Here is a 21,606-nt window from a genome sequence, read left to right as displayed (position 1 = left end):
GGTCACAACCAAGTCCTAATGAGGAACTGAAGGAAAAGTCTTTCAAATCTGAAGACGTACATTGTAGAGTGAGTATAGTAAGTATTGTAAAGATTTTGCTTTCGCAACTGCCGCAGTAGAGCCTGGCGGGTATTATTTCTCCAAAATGCCAAGGCTTCGCAACTCACCCCATGGCGGTTCGGCGTGTTAGGACAATTATGGAACGATGGAAGTTGGAGATCATGAGAGCGACGCCCAATAAGTGGAATCTATCTATATCTCTGCTTCATCGGTTATAGGCCAGGTTCAATAGCGACAAGCCTTCTTCGCATGTACATATCGCATGTACATATGCAAGTGTCAGTGCTAGCCAGTTGCGGAACGTTTCCATTTGTTGGAGCTTAAGCCACCCCGCAACCGGGGAGCATTACTCTAACTCTGCGCCACCCACCGTTAGTTGACGAGATTTCCCCGAAAAATCGTTTTCGGAGAGAAGCGCTTGTCATGTCATATGAGCCTCCAAGTATTTAAGTTCTGGCTTACCGATTTTGTATGTGAAAGCATTTACATTGTTCATTTACTGCCAAGTTATACTCTCACAAGACTAAAGCGATTTTGATCCGAAGATGGCACTACCAACTGAAGTCTTAGGTGTCACTTCGAACTCCCAAAGTGACGAGCTGCCTGTGAACGATACCGAGAAAGCAAGGTATGGTAACGAAAACGCTCAAGCTGAGAAAAAACCTTCCAAGAAGTATGGCCCTGATCCTTATTGTTTTGTCAACCCTTTATTTACCAAAAGGCTTGACGACATATTCTCATCTCATCTACCTTGATAACTGACGACACAAAGACACAAACTAGTGATTATTGTCGCCGCTTTTATGCTCAATTTCTCCGGCTGTGGTCTTCTCTTTAGCTTTGGTATCTATCAATCACTCTACGAAGAAATGTCGCAAAAAGGGGACAATCCTTTTACCGGCGCATCATCTGCCGAGATTGCTTTAATTGGGAGTATAGCCGCGGCGCTGATGAAACTGGGGGCACCTTACGTCGTGGCATGGACAAAATACTTCAGCCCGCAACCAGTGGTTTGTGCAGGCGGTCTACTCTTCGGCGTTGCAAGCGTACTTGCCAGCTTTGGAAAAGCTTTGTGGCATTTCCAGCTCACACAAGGCCTCTTAATAGGCATCGCCACTTGTCTCTCTTTTATGCCCTCCATGACGGTCCCGCCTAGCTGGTTCGGAAAGTATAGAGGAGCTAACATGGGTTTCATTTCAGCTGGGACCGGCATTGGTGGACTTGTGTGGTCTCCTATACTCACGGCGTCTATCCGGAGCATAGGGTTTCGGAATACACTTCGCCTTACAGGCTGTATTTGTACCGTTCTCATTTGCGCATCAGGCGCCATTTTGACGTGGGAACCGAAAATGGCCGCACGTCTACATGAAGAAAACATGAAGCTTACTCGGGTCTCAGGGCTCGTTAAAGTTCCACTTCCTTCTCGCAGCATTGTGAGGACACGGAAATTCTTTGCTCAATGTCTCAATGCTATCTTCCAGAGCGCAGCTTACTACACACCGATCTTCTATATTGCAGCATATGCCAAAACACTTGGCTATAGCGAGGCAGACGGCTCAAATTTCACTTCACTGAGCAATGCCTGTAACGCTATCGGCAAAGTCGGAGTTGGTTTCATTGCAGACAGAATTGGGCGGCTTGATTCGTTTTTTCTTACGACTCTTTTGAGTTCTGTGTCAACAGCAGGGCTCTGGATCCCCAGCACAATAATCGGAACATCCAACAAGTCAACAGGAAAAGGTCTTTTCATTGGCTTCACGATTATCTATGGACTATTTGCAAGCGCATACATTGGGTTGTTTTCACCCGCACTGGTTGAGATATTCGGAATGGAGAATTTGCCACGCATAACGGGAGTCATGTACATGCTTCAAGGTGCTGCCGGCTTGGTTGGAACGCCCGTGGCGGGTGTTCTGGTTCAGTCTCTGGGAGGGAGCCTGGCGTCTGAGAACTACTTGTATATGGCTGTTTTTGTGGGAGCTTTGATGGTTGCATCAACCCTGACTGTCTTCTGGGCACGGACGGAAGTTATGATAGAGCGCACTAATGGGAAGTGGAAATGGCAGTGGAAACTGTAGTTATCTCTGCTGGATGTCTAATTCCTTATTTTCCGAAGGGTCCGATTGGTTGTTGCACGAATTGGACTTCGTCTGGAAAGCCGGCGCTAGGCTTGAACGGCATTGTCCCTGTATCACCAGCCAGCCTATGCTTTACGTTTTTCTTCGAAAAAATCCTTTGCATCATTTCGTCCTGTAGAACAGCTACAGTAATATGGGTACCGCTCAAAATATAACGCTGGTCTAAAAAATATTGCGTATGCTAGGCACCCATTGCAACTTTCCACGGCAGATAGGCAACCTATCAAGATATAGCTTGATTTATTCTCCTTGTTTGCGCTTGTGTATGGTGTCATCCACGACTTACGGGAGCCACCTACCCGCATGTATGCCAGCCTATACAGGGAATCTCGCGCGGCTAATGCGCACTGTTGTCTTTTGGTTCGGCCGGATTTTGGTATTAGCGAGTATGCTTATCCGAATTGCTAGGCTTAGGAACAAGCTGACAGGCAACAAGGGTATACTGATCCTGAGAGGAGGCTTGCTCCATCTATTATTGAAGCCTCAATTTTCCCAGTTGGCCTCTTATAGCCAATATCAAGCATTCCGTCTTGAAGACCAAGGTATACTCATTTATCAACTCCAGTATTGGTGGGGCTGGACTCACAGCTGAGATTCACTGGCCATGTTTTGATGGCTGGCGTAAGGATCCATTTGCATATCTGCCATGTTTAAAATACCCTGCTGATCTGTCCACAAGACTGCGTGTTCTTTAAAAGCAAGCTTCACGCATAACGGGAGCTCTGCTGCTGACGCGAAAGTTATTCTTCAGCCTGGCGTTGCGGCCTGTCTCCCACTATTACGTCCCAAGAGTTCAAAAATATGAAATTCGTTGTGATGACAAACTACTAGGTATTTCGCCACGGTCATTTACTCCTATCTTTTCGGCTTTTCAGGCCTACGAGTACCAACTCAGAAGCCAAAAGCTACCGACTGAGCTGGCCTGTTAGACTTATGATCGAGCGTTGATGAGCAAAAGTGTACAGTAAGCAGACCCCGCCAATAGCTCCCCGTAAATCTCGAGCAGGCATTGCTGCGAACTGATTATAAATGCTGCTTAGCCGATACAATGTCTTTGGAGACGGACACGAAAACGATGGATGCATCATTTCTCATTTTGGGTACGAGAAAATACGACCCCACAATGTCAATCTCAATTCTTACGCGGCAAGACTCCACTCTCCAATATGCCAAGAAACGTGTAAATTGTTTCCGCTTGAATCTAGTCTGGTGGGAGATTTAGCGCAGTATGACGAACTGATTAGTTTAGAAAAACCGACGGGAGAGCATGGTTACCTACGCCGCTGCTCTCTTTATTTCGTTTCTCACATCGCAGTTGAATTCCTAGTTCCTATTGAAAACGATGGCAACCATATCCTTTTTCATAATTCCTTCCTTGACAGCGAAAGGGCCGATAAGCCCGAGCGAACTACATGATGTTACGGCCCAGACTCGATATGAAAGAGACAATTCTGATGCTGGTAAACAAGATAATCTACCCCTTGTGCTCGTATATACTCACAACGATCTTAAAAGAGCCATGTGGTGTGTGCCAGACAGAACTGGCAAAAGATTTGTGTCTACGTAGACTCCTATGCGAACACACTTTCCACGCGCTATGCATCGATATTTGGCTTACACAACACGACGCCTCTTGTCCGCTCTGTCGAACCACATATTATTACTTGAGAAAACCGTGGGCGGTGTCTTTACCTTCTGAATACTTTATTCGTGCGAACAACGATGTTGAACACACTTTATGGCAAAGATTGAAGGCTTGGTACGGAGGGATATAGCGCTTGCCCTCAACTTATGAAGCTTGCAATAATTAAGTTACTCACTGTTTTACTTGCAGCCAGCTGGACGCAAATTTGAGAACGTATATCTATAGCGGTCTCGACTCCTTCGAAGCATTTTGTATCGGCCAATTTCAGTTACCAATTCAGAACCAGTAAGTATCATTTAAGATGCCTGGGGTTTGTTTGTACAGTATGTAAATCACAAAGTTACCAACCAACTCCAAGGCATCCGGCCAGAACCGCACTCAATGGCTACTTACGGGCAATGAACCAGTTTCATTGTCTTGTGATGCAATAAACAAAGGAAAATAAAATAGAATGACTATAGTGGTATGTTGATCAAGGCCTGTTCATGTTGTGGTGTTTCTTCAGTGTATCCTCTGGTGGTAATTGGGATTACAGGGAACCAAGGTGGTAGTGTTGCAGCCCACTTTCTGGAAAAACATTCTTGGAAGATCCGCGGCATAGTCAGGAACTCCGCCGCAAGTTCAGCCCAAACTTGGACTGCGAAGGGGGTTGACCTTGTTCAATGCGACTTTGATGATGTAGAAACGCTGAAGCGGGCCTTCGATGGTGCACATGCAATCTTTGCAATGATTGACTATTGGGACCCAATGGCTGAGGCTAAATACCGGGCTCAAGCTGAAGAGAGAAGCATTACCATCAGCAAACTCTGCCATGACCTCGAAACACAACGTGGGAAGAATGTGGCCATAGCTGCCGCAGCCGTTTCTTCTCTTGAGTTTTTCATCTACTCAGCGCTCAGCCTCAGTTCATTCCGGCCTAGAGGAAAATATCGCAACTGTTGGCGTTACTACTCTAGAGCCGCAGTTGAGCACTTTATCCGAAGCTCTCCGCAAATGCATGATCTTTCGACAAAGTCCAGTTTCATCCACGTCGGATATTATGTTGGTGATTGGAAAAAGTATTTTGGACTGCAATTTTTGTCAAGGAAAATCATTCACAAAGATGGTTACATCCTGGTCTTGGGGATGGAAACCGAAAAGTGCCGTCTATCTGGACCAAGAAAGACACCGGGCTCCTCGTGGAAGCACTTCTGAATTCAGCACCGGGAAAAACTCTTCTTGGTTACAGCCAGTTGCTGACGTGGAAACAGTCCATGTCTATTTGGGTGAAAACTCTACATGTCCAATTACTTGAAGGTAGATTTCAATCAATCACATTGGACGATGTATACAAGAGCACCTCACAGGAGAATATGAAGCTTTATCTTGCCGACACACTAGCATATGCTGCAGAATTTGGCTATGACGGTCGGTCGGTATCCTGAGACTGTTCACCCTAAGGATGTGAGTAATTTTATTCCTCTGTTACACATGGCCAGCCACTGATGCTGTCAAAAAATTACGAATCTGCATAAAGCTGGAGGGATATTGCTAACGTACTGGCGAGCCCGGCTTCTGGCCATGGATCCTCCAAGTTGACGTTCTATTTTGGGCAACCATAAAAGTTATTATTGCCAACGAGGCCATATTTCCCCATTCCATTTAGCGTAAGATATTTTGTACGGATTACAGTGTCATAAATCACAGTGGACTGTCTAAACCTTAGAGCCAGGTATGTCATCAGCAGGCCGTCCCACGGACTGGTCGCGCCAATCGGAGTCTTATGCTTTGCCACTTTCGCGTCATGGCGTCAAACGTGTTTACTGCTCACGGGGAGCAGCGGGCATTCTCCGAACCATCCTCCCATTCGTAGCACCAGAGCCGAGAGTATTGGATGTAGCATAATACAGAGATATGGGAGTGGTCTGAGTGGCACCCTTCATGATGTAACGTAGGAGAGCGCGCTAAAGAAGCCTGAGAGCGAACACTCCACGTTATCTTGCCGCGTATTTCTGAGATACAGATAGGGCCATGGACAACATGTTCCTCGCCTTTCGCCTTTCATCATCGGAAATGAGTAGCTTACACTAATACCCAAAGGACCTGGGTGTTATGTCTCAGTCCGTTTCCACCAGACGCTAGACCAACGACCATAGCTAGTGACAGATGAAGATACCAAATGCCCTGCACATCCTGTATGCTGTTTTTTTTCTTTTGCTTTGTCATCCCTCGGTAGCGAGACCCGGCCTCGAAACTCAATAGTCTTCAGCTGTCCGTTTGCCCGACCTCCACCCTTCAGACTATCTGATAAAAGAACGACGCGCTTCTTTTCTCTCATTTAGATCCTTCGACCTGGCTTACGGGCAATCAAGTATGTCTTTCTGCAGACCAGCTATTGAGAACTTAAAGCACCGACGCTCACAGGCAAATGCCTTATTACGTACTGTCTGACCAAGTGGAGCTATGATCGGCCACTCATCACCTGACGTGGGATGTGGGAATGTGGTCAAAATCAACAAGATAGACGATGTCTGACATTCTGAATATAATCTGGCTATCTCTTTTATAGTACAGAACGCATAATAAGCGAAATGAACGCACAATGCCAAGAAGATCAAAAAAAAAAGCAGCTGTACAAAACTTTTATCCCTGGTTCCACCATGATTACATGCCGACACGTACTTCCACAGCACTGGCAGTGAGAACATCACTACATACTAGTACAACGGTTCAGCCTCATCGTCAAGGCATGGTGAATTGAGACCGACTCCGATAGCCCAATCAACATGAAGTGGTTGATCGTAAGTATTTGTACTTCGATACTTCGGCCTAGGATATGCCGTCCCTTGTATTCATGAGTCCCTCTGTGGGGATAATCTTGGGGAGAGGGCTTGAAGGCTTCAATATTAAGCTATTCTATACTTCGTACGCAGCCTTATGTGCTGGTAGATTGATTGTCAATTTCTTTGGCTTTCGTGATGCTGCGTGACAAGGAAAAGCACCTTGGATGCCCGATGGTAACGGTGATAAATTGAACTCATCCCGTTAGAGTCTAGCGCCTCTTCCAAACATTGGCTGAGAGGGAGGTGCTCGTGAGTTCTTCCAGTATCCCAGGAGTGATGCTTGGTGACGGGGCGAAAGGGGTCCTGAGAGATCAGATTGCCGAATACCGCATGTTCTCTGTATTCAACTTCAAATATCAATCGATAGGCTCAATCAGCTTGGCCATTTTTGTGATTTAATAAGGTCGTTCTCCCTTCCTGTTATGTGTGCACCCGTTTTAAGCTGCTGGAACTTCAAAGTTTGCGCCATTTTGAGGTTGTTTCCTCTCCTTCATACCTAGTCGAGCCGTTACCCAAATCTACTGACCTACCTTCCGATGAAGCTGCGTGGCATGCCATAACAGTGTCATTCATGTTCAAATAAACTTGCCTCCTCGTCGATGTCGCCTCCCTTGATTGACAGTTCCGGCTCTATTTAATAGTCTTAATCTCAAATCATCGCAGATCTGTAGATCGCTGTATTATAATGAAAAGCTCTAGAGTAGAACATGATGCTGAATATGCTCCCGCCTGAGGTACTTTCGCGATGCTGGTTCTAGGTTCTAGGCCTGTTGTCAAATTGCGTACTTTCTAGTGGAGTGAGGCCAATTCAGACGCTGGCTCTTTTATGGAGGTTTCCGCTTCGGTGTTGACTGTACGCAGACGTATGGCTTTAGTCACATGTTCCATGGCAATGAATTTCAAGACAGTTGAAGGCTTTTAGCAAGCCTGCTCGTATGATCGACTAAGGCATACATGGTGGGAGACGACAATTATGTGCCGCGCACTTCGTCCGCATGTTGCGGATGCTAAGCATCCAAAAGCATTTTTGCCTCCTTTCTGAAATGATAGCGGTATCTGTACTATTACTTTGGCTTGCCTGCTAAAGCGTATATTGCTAACACTGACCTCGTTTAATATGGAGCAGACGCTAGTTGACTGGCCAAGCAACGCCTATTGCACCAAAGTGCCACGCACGCTGGTATTCCTTAGCGCGGAGAGAACGTAAGGCCAAGCTCTGAAGCATTTAAACTACCTGCATAAATTTTTCTCGAACCAAAGATCAGATTGAATAGTATTATGGGGAGTATATACACATTTCTAGGCCTTTAGAATATGGTACTGTGAGGTTTAGGAAACCGCTGCCATCGGCGCGTAGATACTGCAGCAAATCCTTATACCGCGATGCCGAGCTGATTGTGTTGTCGATAATAATAACTGCTCCATGGCGCAGACGTGGCTGTAAGAGCTTGAGTGTTGGCAAGGTCATAGGGGCCCAAACTAAGGTCGGGTCAGTAGCTGGATTGCACTTCCTCGAAATATCACTCACTGTCAATGAGAACCAGGTCGACTTGAGGAACATCTTCTTTCAAAGTTTGAAGCAGATCGCCGATGCGGAGGTCGATATTGCTAGTGATACTGTTCCCTACTTCATTCCAGTACTTGCGAGCTTGGGCTGCTTTGGATGGTTCGTGCTCCGTGGCTATGACGGCGCATTGTCCACCGGAGGATTCGACGTTGGCGTTTGCTGCCAGGCTGAGGTAGATGGTACTAACACCGAAGCTGGTACCTGCTTCAACTATAGTTTTCGCATTTGTTGCTCGGGCCAACTGGTAAACGAAATAGCATTTTCCCTGATCAAGCGCGATAAAGGCGTCGCGAGCTGCTGCATGGACTGCATCGTGGGGAAGGGCGGTGATTTCGAGGTTGGCCTCCTGGTCGAGAGACAGCTTATGGAGACGGTCTAACAGTGCAATAATGTGCGGTGAGACACCCGCGTCTTGGAGTGGGTTCATAATGCTTTTCCTGCTCGTATCAGGCTGTTAGCAAGAAGAATAGCGACGGTGGAAAAAATTGGAAATGCCTGGAGGATTTTATCCCATAGATGACTACCTAGCCAAAGAATTGTCCGGTCGGGTCCCTTGTGCTGACCACGTTACGGTTTGGGTTCTTGGCACTCTGGGGTTCTTGGCACTTTGGAGTTCATTGCCGCCCCCAGCGCAACGGGATTATAACCCATTGACAGAGCATCTACCAAAACAAAACATTTTTGGTAGACTGAGATGAGATGCTATGACCTTTAATTAGACACTTCAGGTGAACCTCCATAACAAGACTTCGTTACGAGTTATCAAAACATTGCCTCCCATGCAGCAGTGCCGAAGCTGGGTGTGGTAAACCCCGGGTCGGAGATGTCGGAAATAGATTATACGGAAGCCCCGCCCTTTCTTTGATTGGCGGATTGAAGATGAGACTTGAAGTCAATAGCCCGGCGTGCGGAATTTATTTTTAACTCCGCCGACATTGCGATCATGTTAAATTTATATCCCAAAAGCTTTCTGTATTTAAAGAGAGCATGGCCGGTTTCCCCATATAAGATTAGCTCGGGGTCACCGATTTCCCCGATCCTCTATCTCCTTTACAACGCAGACCTCATTGAGAACTGCGTAAACGGCGTGACTAGCAACGGCTGGGCGGATGACGTCTGCTTCATGGCCCAGGGAGACAGCGAGCGCGAAACCACGAGGAAACCTCAGAGCGGCATGTCGAAAAGCTGATCGATGGGCCAAAACGCATGCCTCCGTCTTTGACCGAAAGAAGTACGCTCTTATACACTTCGTGAACACTCGAGAGACTGGCCCGCAATACACGGCACTATCTCTACAAGGGCACACAGTAACAGCGACGACGACAGCTGAACGCTACCTGGGCTACTGGCTAGACCCCGGACTGGAATTCTATCACCACCGCGAAAAGGCGGTTGCGAAGACAGGCGTGTCCTCCGAGCCTTACAAAGCTTGGCAGGCTCAACGTGAGGGGCCTCCCTCTCTGCTATGCGCAGAATCTACCAAAGCGGTAGTTATTCCGCCGATGCTCTTTGGAGCTAGGGGGCGGGAGCCAAGGACGTTCGTTTTGGTCTTATTTCCTATTTGTTTGTCATGTTTCATACCCTACATTCGACAACGATCTCTTCTGAAACCCACTGAGTTTCATGAAGTGGTCGTCTAGTGGGCTGGCAACCACTTTCCAGCTGTCGGCAGGCCTGACAGCACTCCCGCATAGCAGCATTATTTAGAGCGAGCTACATCGGGCAAATGAATTCATCATCATCATAATCACATAAAATTAATTTGTGGTTGTTGCAATATCGAGTTCTAAATTTAATGCATTTACTACGGTGATTTGGGCTGACCCGCTCGCTTGTGTGACCCACTCACTCGGGAATTACGTTACGTTTTTCCGTATGACTCAGCATTCCTAGCGTCACCGCGTCACCGCGGCACTTTACTGATAGGGTCATCTCATCTGATCTGAGTGTTCATAACAATCGCAACACTGCCTTTACAATGGCACCAAGGCTGAAACGCTCAATGGCCAATTATGGCAAGGAAGCAGGCGCAGGCGAGCAGTCCGGTGATCGCAAAAAAGAGAAAAGATCTTTCCGATGCCAGTTTTGCGCCAAGGAATTTTTCCGGAACGAGCATTTACAACGACATGAACGACTACGTATGTCCCCTGCTGATCTTTGGAGCCTCACTCATAATTGAACAGATACCAAAGAAAAGCCATTCCAATGCAAAATTTGTTCTGCGGGCTTCGCAAGGCGGTACAGTGTGCTGTTCATCTGCCATGGCACGGATTTACTGATAGATAATAGAGATCTACTTGGCCGTCATGTTGCGCTGACTCATCCGGACCTGTCAACCGGTGGCTGTCCTCCTGCGGCCGATTCTGGTTCACTTCAGGCATCTTTTGATGAAACGGCTAATTGCAGCGGCCCAAGCATGGTGGCATTGCAAACTTGTGCACCAAGCATTGAGGCAACACAGGGCCAATCAAACCCTCCGTTGGAAACCACCACTGATGTTGGCTTGGATCCCTTTTTGTTCAATCAAAGCTCAGTTCACACTGATGTCGACATGGGTACTTCAATTTCTACCGACCCCCTTTCGAATCATACCGCATGCCATGGACCCACCAAAATCGCGACTTTGGGGACTTCGATGACTTTATTGACAGCATGGATTTACCATACTCCACTAGTTTGCCAGCATTGATGGTTGACCAACCACTCATAACGTTTCCTTTAGCTCCTCCATTTGGAGCTCCTGGGCCTCCACCCTCTCCAGATCATTTGCAACCTCAAAACACTCCCTCACGACCAAAGTCGCCAATGCCTTCTTTGTTTGACCAGTTTACTTCTACATTTCCCACTTTTAACCCAGCCTCGCATAACAAAGCTCGAAAGGACCCGTGGAACATTACTCAAGCAGACTGGAATCATGTACTGGCTAACATCCGACCCTTCATATCATTTCTCACCTCAGACTTCAGGCTCCCATCCCGTCATACATTGTCCCGGTATGTTGCAGCATATATGACTGGGTTTCACCGCCATCTACCCTTTTTGCATATACCGACATTCTCACCAACCGACAATCCGGTTGAGTTGACACTTGCCGTGGCAGCTATTGGAGCCCAATACTCTTTTGATGGGGAACATGCTGTGAAGTTATTCAAAGTTTCCAATGCTATAATACTAGAACGTCTCCGCCGTCGCAAAGCTGGGCTTCAAGAAGAGCCATTTTCGAGGGAGACTGGAGCTGAGAATCAGCATGAGGCGCCTTCAAGATTATACCCCCCGGCTTCGAACAGGGTTACGAGATTCGGTTACTGGTGACAACGACGATCGCCTAAAAGATGCACTACCTCTCGCGCAAACTTTGCTTTTGCTCATGGCAATGTCAACGTGGGGAGATCCGGCAGTCTTTTGCAACGAGCCTGCTAGCCTTCAAAGTGTTTTGGCTTGCTTTGTTCGAGAAGAGAAGCTCCTTCAAACTCGCAACTTGCATATTGCAGCGTGGCCGGAATGGATACATGCCGAGGGATTGAAAAGGACCGCCGCAATTATATTTTGCTTCTTCAATTTCCATACAATCATTTACAATACTCCGCCTCCAATACTCAACTCTGAACTCAATATCAGTCTTCCCTCACGTGAAGCAGACTGGGAAGCCCAGACTGAATCTGCCTGGCGGGAAGCTCGAAAAGGGTCCGTGGCTGAGCCGCAGTTTCGAGCTTGCTTTTTGCAGCTTTTCTCAAATCACTGCGCTAACAGATTTGAACAATATTCTTCGCTAGGCGGTTACGTTCTGATTCTGGCATTGATCCAGCAGATTTATCTGCTACGAGAATTGAACAAGATGAAGCCCAAAGCAAATGGTGATATGTCATCATTAGACGAGATGGACGTGAACAATATGGAATTGGCGCTCAGAAACTGGCAAGTTCAATGGGAAAACAACCCTGAATCCTCTTTGCAACCAAGCAATTCTTCGGGCCCAGTGTCTTTCAACTCAACTGCGCTTCTCCGCATGGCTTATATACGATTACATGTCGACGTGGGGCCATGGCGTGCGCTCGGTGATCAGGATCCACAAATCCTCGCGCAAACAATACACCAGAGCCCACGCTTGAGGAGGAGCCCAAAGCTCACAAGCACTGTTTTATACTCTGCACACGCACTGAGCATCCCAGTGAAACTTGGAGTCAACACTGTCGCACACAATCAAGCTTTCACTTGGTCACTCCAACACTCTCTTTGTGCTCTCGAGTGTGCGTTTGTCATCAGCAAGTGGCTGGATACCTTGGGATCAGATTCCTCTAGCACTTCACTTGACGAAGATGAGCTTCGGTTGCTTGCTTATATAACCGACATGGTAGGAGAAGCGGATAGTTTGTCCGAGCAATGGCAGGTTGAAGGGCTCGAGCGATCTCCGATTGAATTGTGTTCTCATGTTATTCGAATTTGGTCCCGGATACTCAGTGGAGAAACTATATGGTCTGTGGTCCATATGGTCGGGCAGGCGTTGAAAGCTTACTGCCACATACTGGATGAACAGCTGAATATGGCTTAGTTCATATAAATATATACGGATTGTGAGAGTAGTGGCTGAAATATTCGTTTGCTTATCTTCTGTAGAAAAGTTTCCAGAAAGACACTGAACCCTCTCAATACCGTAGCCTATATATATCAATATAGCAGCCTGATCTCTTAGACTCGTAGGTCCTGTGCACTAGCTCGTTGTCTCAGGGTCTGGAAATCTCCACTTGGCTAGCCACAAAGCTAATGCACTCCGATGTCAGGATTGTGGACCACATTAAATCACGTGCGACTCACACTCAAGTGGAGACAATATGCCCTTATTGACTTGAAAGTACTTCTCCCACTTCTTATGCGTTGGGCTGCCTCAAAATTTACCCGCAAGATCTATTACGCGTCGAATATCAAAGAGCCACTCGTGCCTGACATTGACGCTTTTTCAATGAGAGGGTCTTTCTATAGTTGAGGATCCCATGGAGAGACTGACTGGAGCACGGAGCGGGAGCTACATCGAGTCACCTGCAGTCACTCACGGTCCTTTACAAAGGACCATACGTGACCTGAAAGTGAAGACTCTGAAGCAACTTATAAGTATTTAGAAAGTTCGAAGAAATAACTGGCATGGCCGAGCGACAAACTACATTTCTGGTGCGGGAAAAACTGACGAGGAAAGAAGTCTCTTTCTTCACCTAGCGAGCTTCCAAATTAGAGGAGAAGCCAACATGCTCCCCTTGGGTTCCCCCACAGCTATGCAGATACCTAGCAGTAGTCTGGCACCGTCGCTGAGGCCTTGCATCTTGTGCTCCCTTAGTGAACTTCACGCGTTTCCTCGTGGTCCTAGAGACTAGCTCTGAAAATTTCTGATGCATCATTGAGGAAACCAGGAACTGCAACTTTCCCTCGAATTTATTCTTCTACTCCCACCTATCTTCACTCAGACCGGTAACTTAAGGATCTATAGTCTCCTGAAAGCCCTTTGCCCTGTAAATGAGAATATTCAAAGCGTCGCAAAACATTGCTGATTGTTTTCAGACCAGTATACGCAGCTTTCAAGTGCACCATGTCATAAGTAACTTGTATCTATAAAGATTGACCTGTAGATGCATTTGAAGGCGACGTTCAAGCTTCAGAGAAAAAGGATGTTTAGTTTCACATCAAACGGCCCGGGCGAGTTGTAATCATTGAGAACTCGGCTCCTTCACAACGGTTCTCCAGTTGGGCTGGGAAAAACGCCGAGTACTAATGACCAATTCTGACATGTGTGGACTGTGCCACCCTGTCGGATCTGGGCAAAGCAGCATAGCGGGGAGAAAAGAGAACTAACTATCGTTTCCGACTTTCAAATGGAGCCATAGGCTATGATGCCATGTGTGTCAGCTCGAAGATGCTATTCAAAACTTCTCTTGCACGTTTCTTTCAATTGCCTCCTTCCTTCGCCCTCGTGATGGCTGCGGAACAATTGGCGGAGACCTTTGGCCTTCAAACAGTAGACATAAACGTAATCCTTGGCGCAATAGGAGCAAGCACACCAAGGGGCTCTAACGACGCATTTATGTCAGGTGAAGCGTAGGCATTCTTTAGGTGGACAACTCGAAAACTCGTGCATCAATGGAGCAGGGGACAGATAGGTTCGGCTTTTTCACCAGGAGGGGCGTCTTGTTCCGTTGTCAAATTGATCCATAAGACAGGAAGCGCAGTATATGCAGACATATTGCTCGCTTTAGACATATGGTCTTCAGCGAAATGTGATAATTAAGGCGTCTCGTAGTGGCGGCTCCTAGTGGCGCAGGTCGATATACACACTTGATATAGCACTCAATTTTTGGGCGAGAAAAGCCTCACAAAACACAAACCGCTATGCAGTTTCACAATTAATGTACAATGACTCCGCAGAAGTATTTGACCCCTTATAGACCGCTTTACTTTCTGCCCTTTTTTCTGCCAGCCATGAAACTCCATGAATTCATGCACCATACCACTAATACTTAGTATACCAGCCATAATTGCCTGCACGTGACGCGGCCTGGTTTCAGACAGAGGGGCGTACCCGACACTAAGGCATCAAACACAGCATACTTGGGGTGCGAACTCACCGAAGATGGAAGTTAGTTTTCAGCATACGCTTGTGTGGTACTCTCTGGTATATTACGAAGATAGGTTAACCCTCGTGAGGTTAGGTTCCTAAAGTCGTGCCCCGTAACCCCTAGTTTCGCAGCCTAATCTCGAAATAGTGGACAAGGCCAAGTGACTGCTCTTGCGAGACTATACGATAAAGTGCTGATATTGCGCCTATACTGATATTTGCGGACCTTGCACAGTATAATCTACTGACTCCCGACGCGCCCAAATTAACCATGGCATGCCACTCAGATGGCCACAAAGTCCCAATGACGTGTCTGAATCCGGCGACCTGGAAACCACTCACAACATGGAGGACCTCATCTATCAGACGTTTCGCCTGATTCTCCGCAGTCGAGCATGCAGAGAGGTATGCAATTTCTCCAAGCGTAGGGTAGTTTTCGCAAAGTTTGAGAACGCTCAAGATGTCCTGTCTTGGATTTGCAGTGGCAGTCTGCAGTAAGAGGCCACTTTGAGAAGGATCATCCGAGTCTGAGGTTCCGTGGCAAGCGAAGTGGGCAATATTGCATTCGCGGATCTGGCGCATAACACTTGCCGAGTCCGGTTGATCGAGTAATTCCACTTGAACGGAATTTCCAAGTGCTCTTACGACCGTGGACCTTTCGGCCTTTACCCCGGGTAAGTCATCAGCGCCGGGTGTGTTTGCCATGGTAACCATGGGTAGCTTTGAAGGGTTTTCGCTTGTTGGGGTAGAGATAGAAACCCGCTCTCTGGCATGTTGGAGTGCCTTGATTGAAGGGGTGTAGGAAGATAGAACGCGACAGAATGTATTTTCCCCTGTAGAGATATCACACGCCGCGTGGAAGGGGAAGGAGCTGGCAAGTCCGGTCCCGATCCACCAGACCCTTGGGAGATCCTCCAGAGATGATTGAACCGAATTACCGAGCTCAGTCAGTATAGGCTTTACACACTCTCGCCAGAGCCAGACTAGAAATTGGCGGTATGATTTGTTCTTCACACCCCGATCACACGGCGAAGCTGAAGTCAACTCCTGGTCGACCCAACTCTGCGCTTGGGCGGCACTAAACCGAGGAAGAGGGATCAAGCTAAATCCGGCTGAAGAGACAACAATAGCATCACTTCTTAGGCTAGTGACGTTCACCACGATGATGCTGCCCTCATTAGAGGCATCTTTCATTTTGCTCTGCGGTGAGTCCCTGTTGAAATGTACCGAAGCCTGGAAGTTGTCGTATGTCCTGTATACATTTTTGGAGCTCGTCGAGAGCCTTTGGTCGTCTAATGGAAATAGGCTCACCCGTCCTCTGGGGCGGGGTGCTCTGGACAGGCGTATTTACCTCGATGCGAAGGCTTTCGTATTGTGCACATAAAATGGGATGTGCCCTCTTCAGTTGAGACGTGTCACTCCGGTCATCTATAAGAAGACTAAGGATAATACCTCGTCCACGCTCTAATAATGCTAGAGCTTTGAAAAGAGACTGTCCGGTTTGAAGGGCGAGAGCGCAGGCGTATGTTGCTAAGCCAGAAGAATGAGAGATGACATATTGTCGATCCTGTATTGTCAAAGACCTTTTATATACGAGCTGTAGGAGATCAATAGCTTGAACTGATAGTGCATAGCCGCCATGATGGTCTTCTCGCTTGAGCATAAGGCGAACGGTCAGCAGGGCGGCCGTGATCCGGGGGAGAGGAGGTGCTGATTTGGTCTGAACCGCCTGGCGAGACACCTGGATCGCCTCTTCGAGGTCATCTATCTGTCCTATTCGTTCGAATCGACGTACGAGGTTAATTCCTAGGTTTTGTAACCACATCCCAAGATCAGGATGATAATCAAGAGTAGTCTGGACCGCCTGGCGAGACACCTGGATCGCCTCTTCGAGGTTATCCATTTGTCCTATTCGTTCATATCGACATCTAAGTTTGTTTCCGAGGTTATACAGTACCGCTGCAAGACCAGGATGGTCACTAGTAGTGACCTTGACCGCCTGGCGAGACACTTGGATTGCCTCTTCGAGGTCCTCTATGTGTCCTGTTCGTTCGTATCGACTGCGGAGCGTGAACCCGAGGTTACTCAATCCTCTCGCAAGGTTGGGATGATCATCAGGAGTGGCCGCAACTGCTTGGCGTGACACCCGGATCGCTTCTTCAAGGGCTGCCATCTGTCCTGTCCGCTTGTACCGACTTTCAAGCTTGTTCCCTAGGTTATTTAGCCACGCTGCAAGATCAGGATGGTCACTAGGAGTGGCCATAACCGCCTGGCGAGACACCTGGATTGCCTCTTCGAGATCCTCTATTTGTCCTGTCCGTTCGTATCGGCGTCCCGGTTTGTTTTCGAGGTTATATAGGACCGCTGCAATAACAGGATGGTCATTAGGAGTGATCTTGACCGCCTGGTGAGTCACGTGGATCGCCTCTTCGAGGTCCTCTATTTGTCCTGTCCGTTCGTATCGACTTTCAAGCTTGTTCCCGAGATTACTTAACCACACTACAAGACTAGGATGGTCACTAGGAGCGGCTTTGACCATCTGGCGAGACACCTGGATTGCCTCTTCGAGGTCATCTATTTGTCCTATTCGTTCGTATCGACGTTCGAGTTTGTTTTCGAGGTTATACAGTACCGCTGCAAGACCAGGATGGTCACTAGTAGTGACCTTGACCGCCTGGCGAGACACTTGGATTGCCTCTTCGAGGTCCTCTATGTGTCCTGTTCGTTCGTATCGACTGCGGAGCGTGAACCCGAGGTTACTCCAATCCTCTCGCAAGGTTGGGATGATCATCAGGAGTGACCGTAACTGCTTGGCGAGACACCCGGATCGCTTCTTCGAGGTCTTCCATCTGTCCTGCTCGTTCGTATCGACGGTTGACATTGTTTTCTGAGATCACACAATAGCCCTGCAAGGTTGGGGTGATCATTAGGAGCAGCCACAACCGCCTCCCTAGACAACCGAATCGCTTCATCGAGGTCGCCTATATGTCCTGTTTGCTCGCATTGGCTTTTCAGCATGTTCGCGAGGCTATGGAACGACCCTGCAAGATCAGAATCGTCGTCCGGAGTGGCCCGAACCGCCTGGCGAGACATCTAGATCGCTTCTTTGCTGTCCTGTTTGTTTGTGACGGCTTCTGAACTGTCTTCTGAGGTCTGGTTTTTCTAAAACGTAACCTTCTGAAGATACGTGTGTAAATGAAGTTAGTTGGTGAGTTGTCCCGTGCGGGCTTCAATCAAACAATGCCACGTTATCCTACCCCTCTCCCAAATCCTTGCGTCCTCATTCGCCCGGCGGCGGGAAGTTCAGCCGCAGGGTCATAGCGCGGCCGATCCCGTGCGCCGATCCAGTAGTTGACAGACTAACCTACACTGCCTCAACCCCATTGTCTCTCCACGTAATCCTTCTTCTGCGACGCACCTTTGTTCTCCTCAGTTGAACCGCCCAAAAGATCTAACCCTCTTCTGAACATGCGTGTCAGCGTACTTCTTCCACAGTTCTTCTTGCCTCCATCTGCTATTAAGCTGGGACGTTTCGTCACCAATATTGACGAGCCTCACCGAGATTACCTTGATCCGATACCAGGGGAAAGTCTCAGTGTTATCGAAAAAGTTGAAACGCAGTACGACAGTGCCGACTCTCTTGGGGGTCCGACGTAAATTTGGTTCTCAGCTTACCGCCTTCCTCTCCTCGTCCGTGTCAAGCCGTACGAATGCCTCGATTCACATCAATACGGAACAAGTGAAGACCTATTACCTGGATAATAATGGGCAGTGGTTCCGGGATACTGTGAAATCAGAAGATGTCCGCAAGTGGATTGAGCGTACTATCGATGAGGGAGAGGATATATATGTTGTGATCGGTTACCATACTGTCTTAGATGCTCGTATTGCCGAGCAGTCACGAGGACAGAAACTTCTAGATGGAAATCTGGCTGTGCCGGTTTCGAGTATGCTATTGGCATCAGGGTGGTTGTGCCATTTGGTGATCTAGTTGACCCTAAATTATCCGGGTCTAGTGGCCGTGTGAAAGACTTGCAACGGCACTTTGTGCCCAAGGCGAGCAGATTATCGCTGTACAATATCGCAAGGTTCGATTTCGGTTTCTGTCAAGCAAAAGCGTTGACAATGCAACGCTAGCTAAAGAGGCGAGATGGGAGAGACATGACCGTCCTCGTTACCTTCAAAGCGATATGGAAGATATGGTAGAGGTCGCATTGGATGATGACCTGTCACTTGGAGGTGACCGTGACAAGTGTATAGCAGGATCGGAGGAAATTGTATTTTCGAATGTTGGCATTGATTAAGGATAGTGTTCTCAGTCTTCTGATGGCAAATTTCTAGCATGCTGTAGATTGCTATACTTCGAAGCTTCTCAGCATATCTAATTAAAATTGTAGCGGTGTGTGAAAGTCTCGAGTTTGATAACAGATACAGTATGCGCGTAGCAAGGGACGAGGGTCAGCGTAAATGAATTACACACACACACACACACACACGTAGTTAACTATATGTTCGGGCGTGACATTCCCGGGCATGTCCCTCGTTCGAACAGCTCTAGGTCCTGGTCTGTTACTAAATTCAGGGTTGGATAATAAGAGGCCTAGGGAGATCAATCATCTTTCCTCGGAGCAAGAACTTGAGACATACTAATTGCGAGCCTAGGAAAGACCAAAATCCTGAAGCATCCGCCGACAGGACATAGACTCGTCCTGTTTCCCGGAGACGTATGCCCAAGCACACATCTGCATCGCACATCCTACTATACTCGCATGCTTTTTTCATGAGGCCTGATTTGCGACGACCCTGCTTTTGGCGCATTGCTTTTGTTCGTACTAGATCGCTTCGATCGGGTGGGAAGGGTGGCACCCATTTCGAATATATTAGTTCGAAGTAAACTAATGTGCCTTAAGGAAATATGGAATGAAAACTTGAAGATAGGAAGTACACCTAAATAGTCGTAGGTTCATAAGCAATATTTACCTTTTGAGGGTTGCGAAACCAACAAGAAGTAAAGCGTAGTGGTGATTTCTATAGTCGTAGCTAGCCACTGTTTTTGCGTTGTAAGCCATGGTTAACGGTGATCGAAGAATACCGTGGCGTAGAAAACCGCGGCACCTTTTTGGTTATGAGTGAAGATCTAAAACGAAGCAAGAGCAAGGGGTGTGGTTTTGACCTCGTTATTGCTATTGCAATAAGCCTGCCACTACCTTTTAGGTGACGGCTAACGTCCGACTTGGCGTTAAGGCTGCCGTCTTGTTTTAGGTGTGCAGATAGACCATTGTGATCTGCACTCTACCCGATAAATGCTATCCCTTCTGATTGGACATAAACAACTTCTTTGAGTGCTACAAGGAGAAAGTTCTTAGCGTAGACCTTTTGGTCGCCTCGGTGAAACTATGAGGAACCTTCTTCTAGACACTTCATATAAAGGGTGAACTAATTCGGATTTTCATACCTATACTTCACCTTTATTTTTCGTATCGATACGGATTAAGAATTTTACCTATGCTTCGAAGTCCTTATGCCTCGCAAAATGTTCTTACGAATAGCAAAGCTTCTTCCTTTGGCAATCTCGGCCACTACTTTGATCTGCCTTATTATTGTTTTTGTGGGATGTACCTCCCCGTCTTCTCCAACAAGTCTATATTTCATGAAGGTGAGCGTGGAACGACGACGACTCTAACTTATATGTGGTTTGTAACTAATGCATATCATAGGTGGAATTTAGCAGTTTTTCGGGTAGTCATCTCTACCTCGACCGGTCGCTTTCATCTAGCCTATCTAGTACTACCTACAAGGCGGGAGGCATCGCATCGGATGCTTCTAACGCCGCGGAGCATAAGGCCAACTATATCAGCAAATAGTCTTCAAGACGATCTCAAATTACACCTTCCCGCATATTATTCGGTAGGGCTTTGGGGTTATTATGAGGGACAACAAATTATAGCACATCCCTCCAGCTTCTCTAACCTGAGCGTTTCATTCTCGTTCAACCTATTAAGGATCTTCGACTCTGTGTCGACTGAAATTGAACAGCTGCTACCACAGGGGAATGATGAGACCCTTTTAGGGTTTCGCGATGTTTCTAGATGGTCGAAGTCGGCCTACATTTTAGGCTTTATCGCAACAGCCCTCGTAGTTGGCTTTGGAATCACCTCCATCCTTGTATCATAGGGGAAAAACTATCCATTATCTCTTCTATTGGCCACGTCTCATCTAACGGATACCTTTACTAGTAAGAAGACACGCTGACTGTAGTCTAGGTGGCATCCATCTTCCTCACTAGTGCATCAATCGCAATGACAGTGATATATAGTTTGATTACGGCTAGTATCAGAGCTTCCTGCAACCTCTTGGAGTCTATGCCAGCGTTGGAGCGCCTATGTTTATCACCACGTGGCTAGCGATAGGCTTATCTATCGCTTCTCTACTGATACGGTTGATAGAAACCTGTTGCTGCTGTATCTAACCTTGGAAATGGTGGGAGGAAGAAAGGACGGGGAACCGTGGATGCCATACGTTAAGCAGACCGCAAAGTGGCCATTGGATGAGACTCACGTTGTTACATCAAGCTAAATAGGAGTTGGAAGAAAACAGAATTTGATGCACAATATATTGATCAGTGAATGAAATATAAAGTCGATCATCTTATTCTTAAAAAACCTCTGACGCTGCTCAAGAGATGCCACCAATCTTATTTCCAAGTCCGATGTTAGCTGCACGGCTGAAACGACCTGCAGGACACCAAAACGGACCGCGGGGACCAAAAATAACCC

At 47.4% G+C, this 21,606-nt stretch overlaps 5 protein-coding genes across 5 annotated transcripts; 3 read left to right on the top strand and 2 right to left on the bottom strand.

Annotated features, from left to right (window-relative positions):
• Nucleotides 1-605: 605 nt before the first annotated feature.
• N7474_010709 (monocarboxylate transporter) lies at nt 606-2,138 on the top strand (the record flags this gene model as incomplete). The annotated part of the gene is made up of 2 exons (XM_057202119.1): nt 606-688; nt 833-2,138. The coding sequence occupies 2 exons, from the start codon at nt 606-608 to the stop codon at nt 2,136-2,138; spliced, it is 1,389 nt and encodes a 462-aa protein (XP_057047403.1).
• Nucleotides 2,139-7,941: 5,803 nt separating this feature from the next.
• Nucleotides 7,942-8,659, bottom strand: N7474_010708 (O-methyltransferase; the record flags this gene model as incomplete). Its single annotated transcript, XM_057202118.1, has 2 exons — nt 7,942-8,144; nt 8,194-8,659. The coding sequence occupies 2 exons, from the start codon at nt 8,657-8,659 to the stop codon at nt 7,942-7,944; spliced, it is 669 nt and encodes a 222-aa protein (XP_057047402.1).
• A 2,378-nt stretch (nt 8,660-11,037) lies between these two features.
• N7474_010707 (fungal specific transcription factor domain-containing protein) lies at nt 11,038-12,781 on the top strand (the record flags this gene model as incomplete). The annotated part of the gene is made up of 4 exons (XM_057202117.1): nt 11,038-11,148; nt 11,199-11,225; nt 11,408-11,916; nt 11,983-12,781. The coding sequence occupies 4 exons, from the start codon at nt 11,038-11,040 to the stop codon at nt 12,779-12,781; spliced, it is 1,446 nt and encodes a 481-aa protein (XP_057047401.1).
• Nucleotides 12,782-14,950: 2,169 nt separating this feature from the next.
• On the bottom strand, nt 14,951-17,711 carry N7474_010706 (CHAT domain-containing protein; the record flags this gene model as incomplete). Its single annotated transcript, XM_057202116.1, has 3 exons — nt 14,951-15,009; nt 15,076-16,063; nt 16,182-17,711. 3 exons carry the CDS (start codon nt 17,709-17,711, stop codon nt 14,951-14,953), a joined length of 2,577 nt encoding a protein of 858 aa, XP_057047400.1.
• A 587-nt stretch (nt 17,712-18,298) lies between these two features.
• Nucleotides 18,299-19,134, top strand: N7474_010705 (uncharacterized protein; the record flags this gene model as incomplete). Its single annotated transcript, XM_057202115.1, has 3 exons — nt 18,299-18,483; nt 18,533-18,777; nt 18,887-19,134. The coding sequence occupies 3 exons, from the start codon at nt 18,299-18,301 to the stop codon at nt 19,132-19,134; spliced, it is 678 nt and encodes a 225-aa protein (XP_057047399.1).
• Nucleotides 19,135-21,606: the final 2,472 nt, after the last annotated feature.

Source organism: Penicillium riverlandense (assembly GCF_028828495.1).
Source record: "Penicillium riverlandense strain IBT 135883 chromosome Unknown utg000011l_segment0_segment0, whole genome shotgun sequence".
Classification (NCBI taxonomy): Eukaryota; Fungi; Ascomycota; class Eurotiomycetes; order Eurotiales; family Aspergillaceae; genus Penicillium; species Penicillium riverlandense.
The sequence above is the reverse complement of the archived record's forward strand: the minus strand, read 5'-3'. Positions and strand labels throughout refer to the sequence as shown.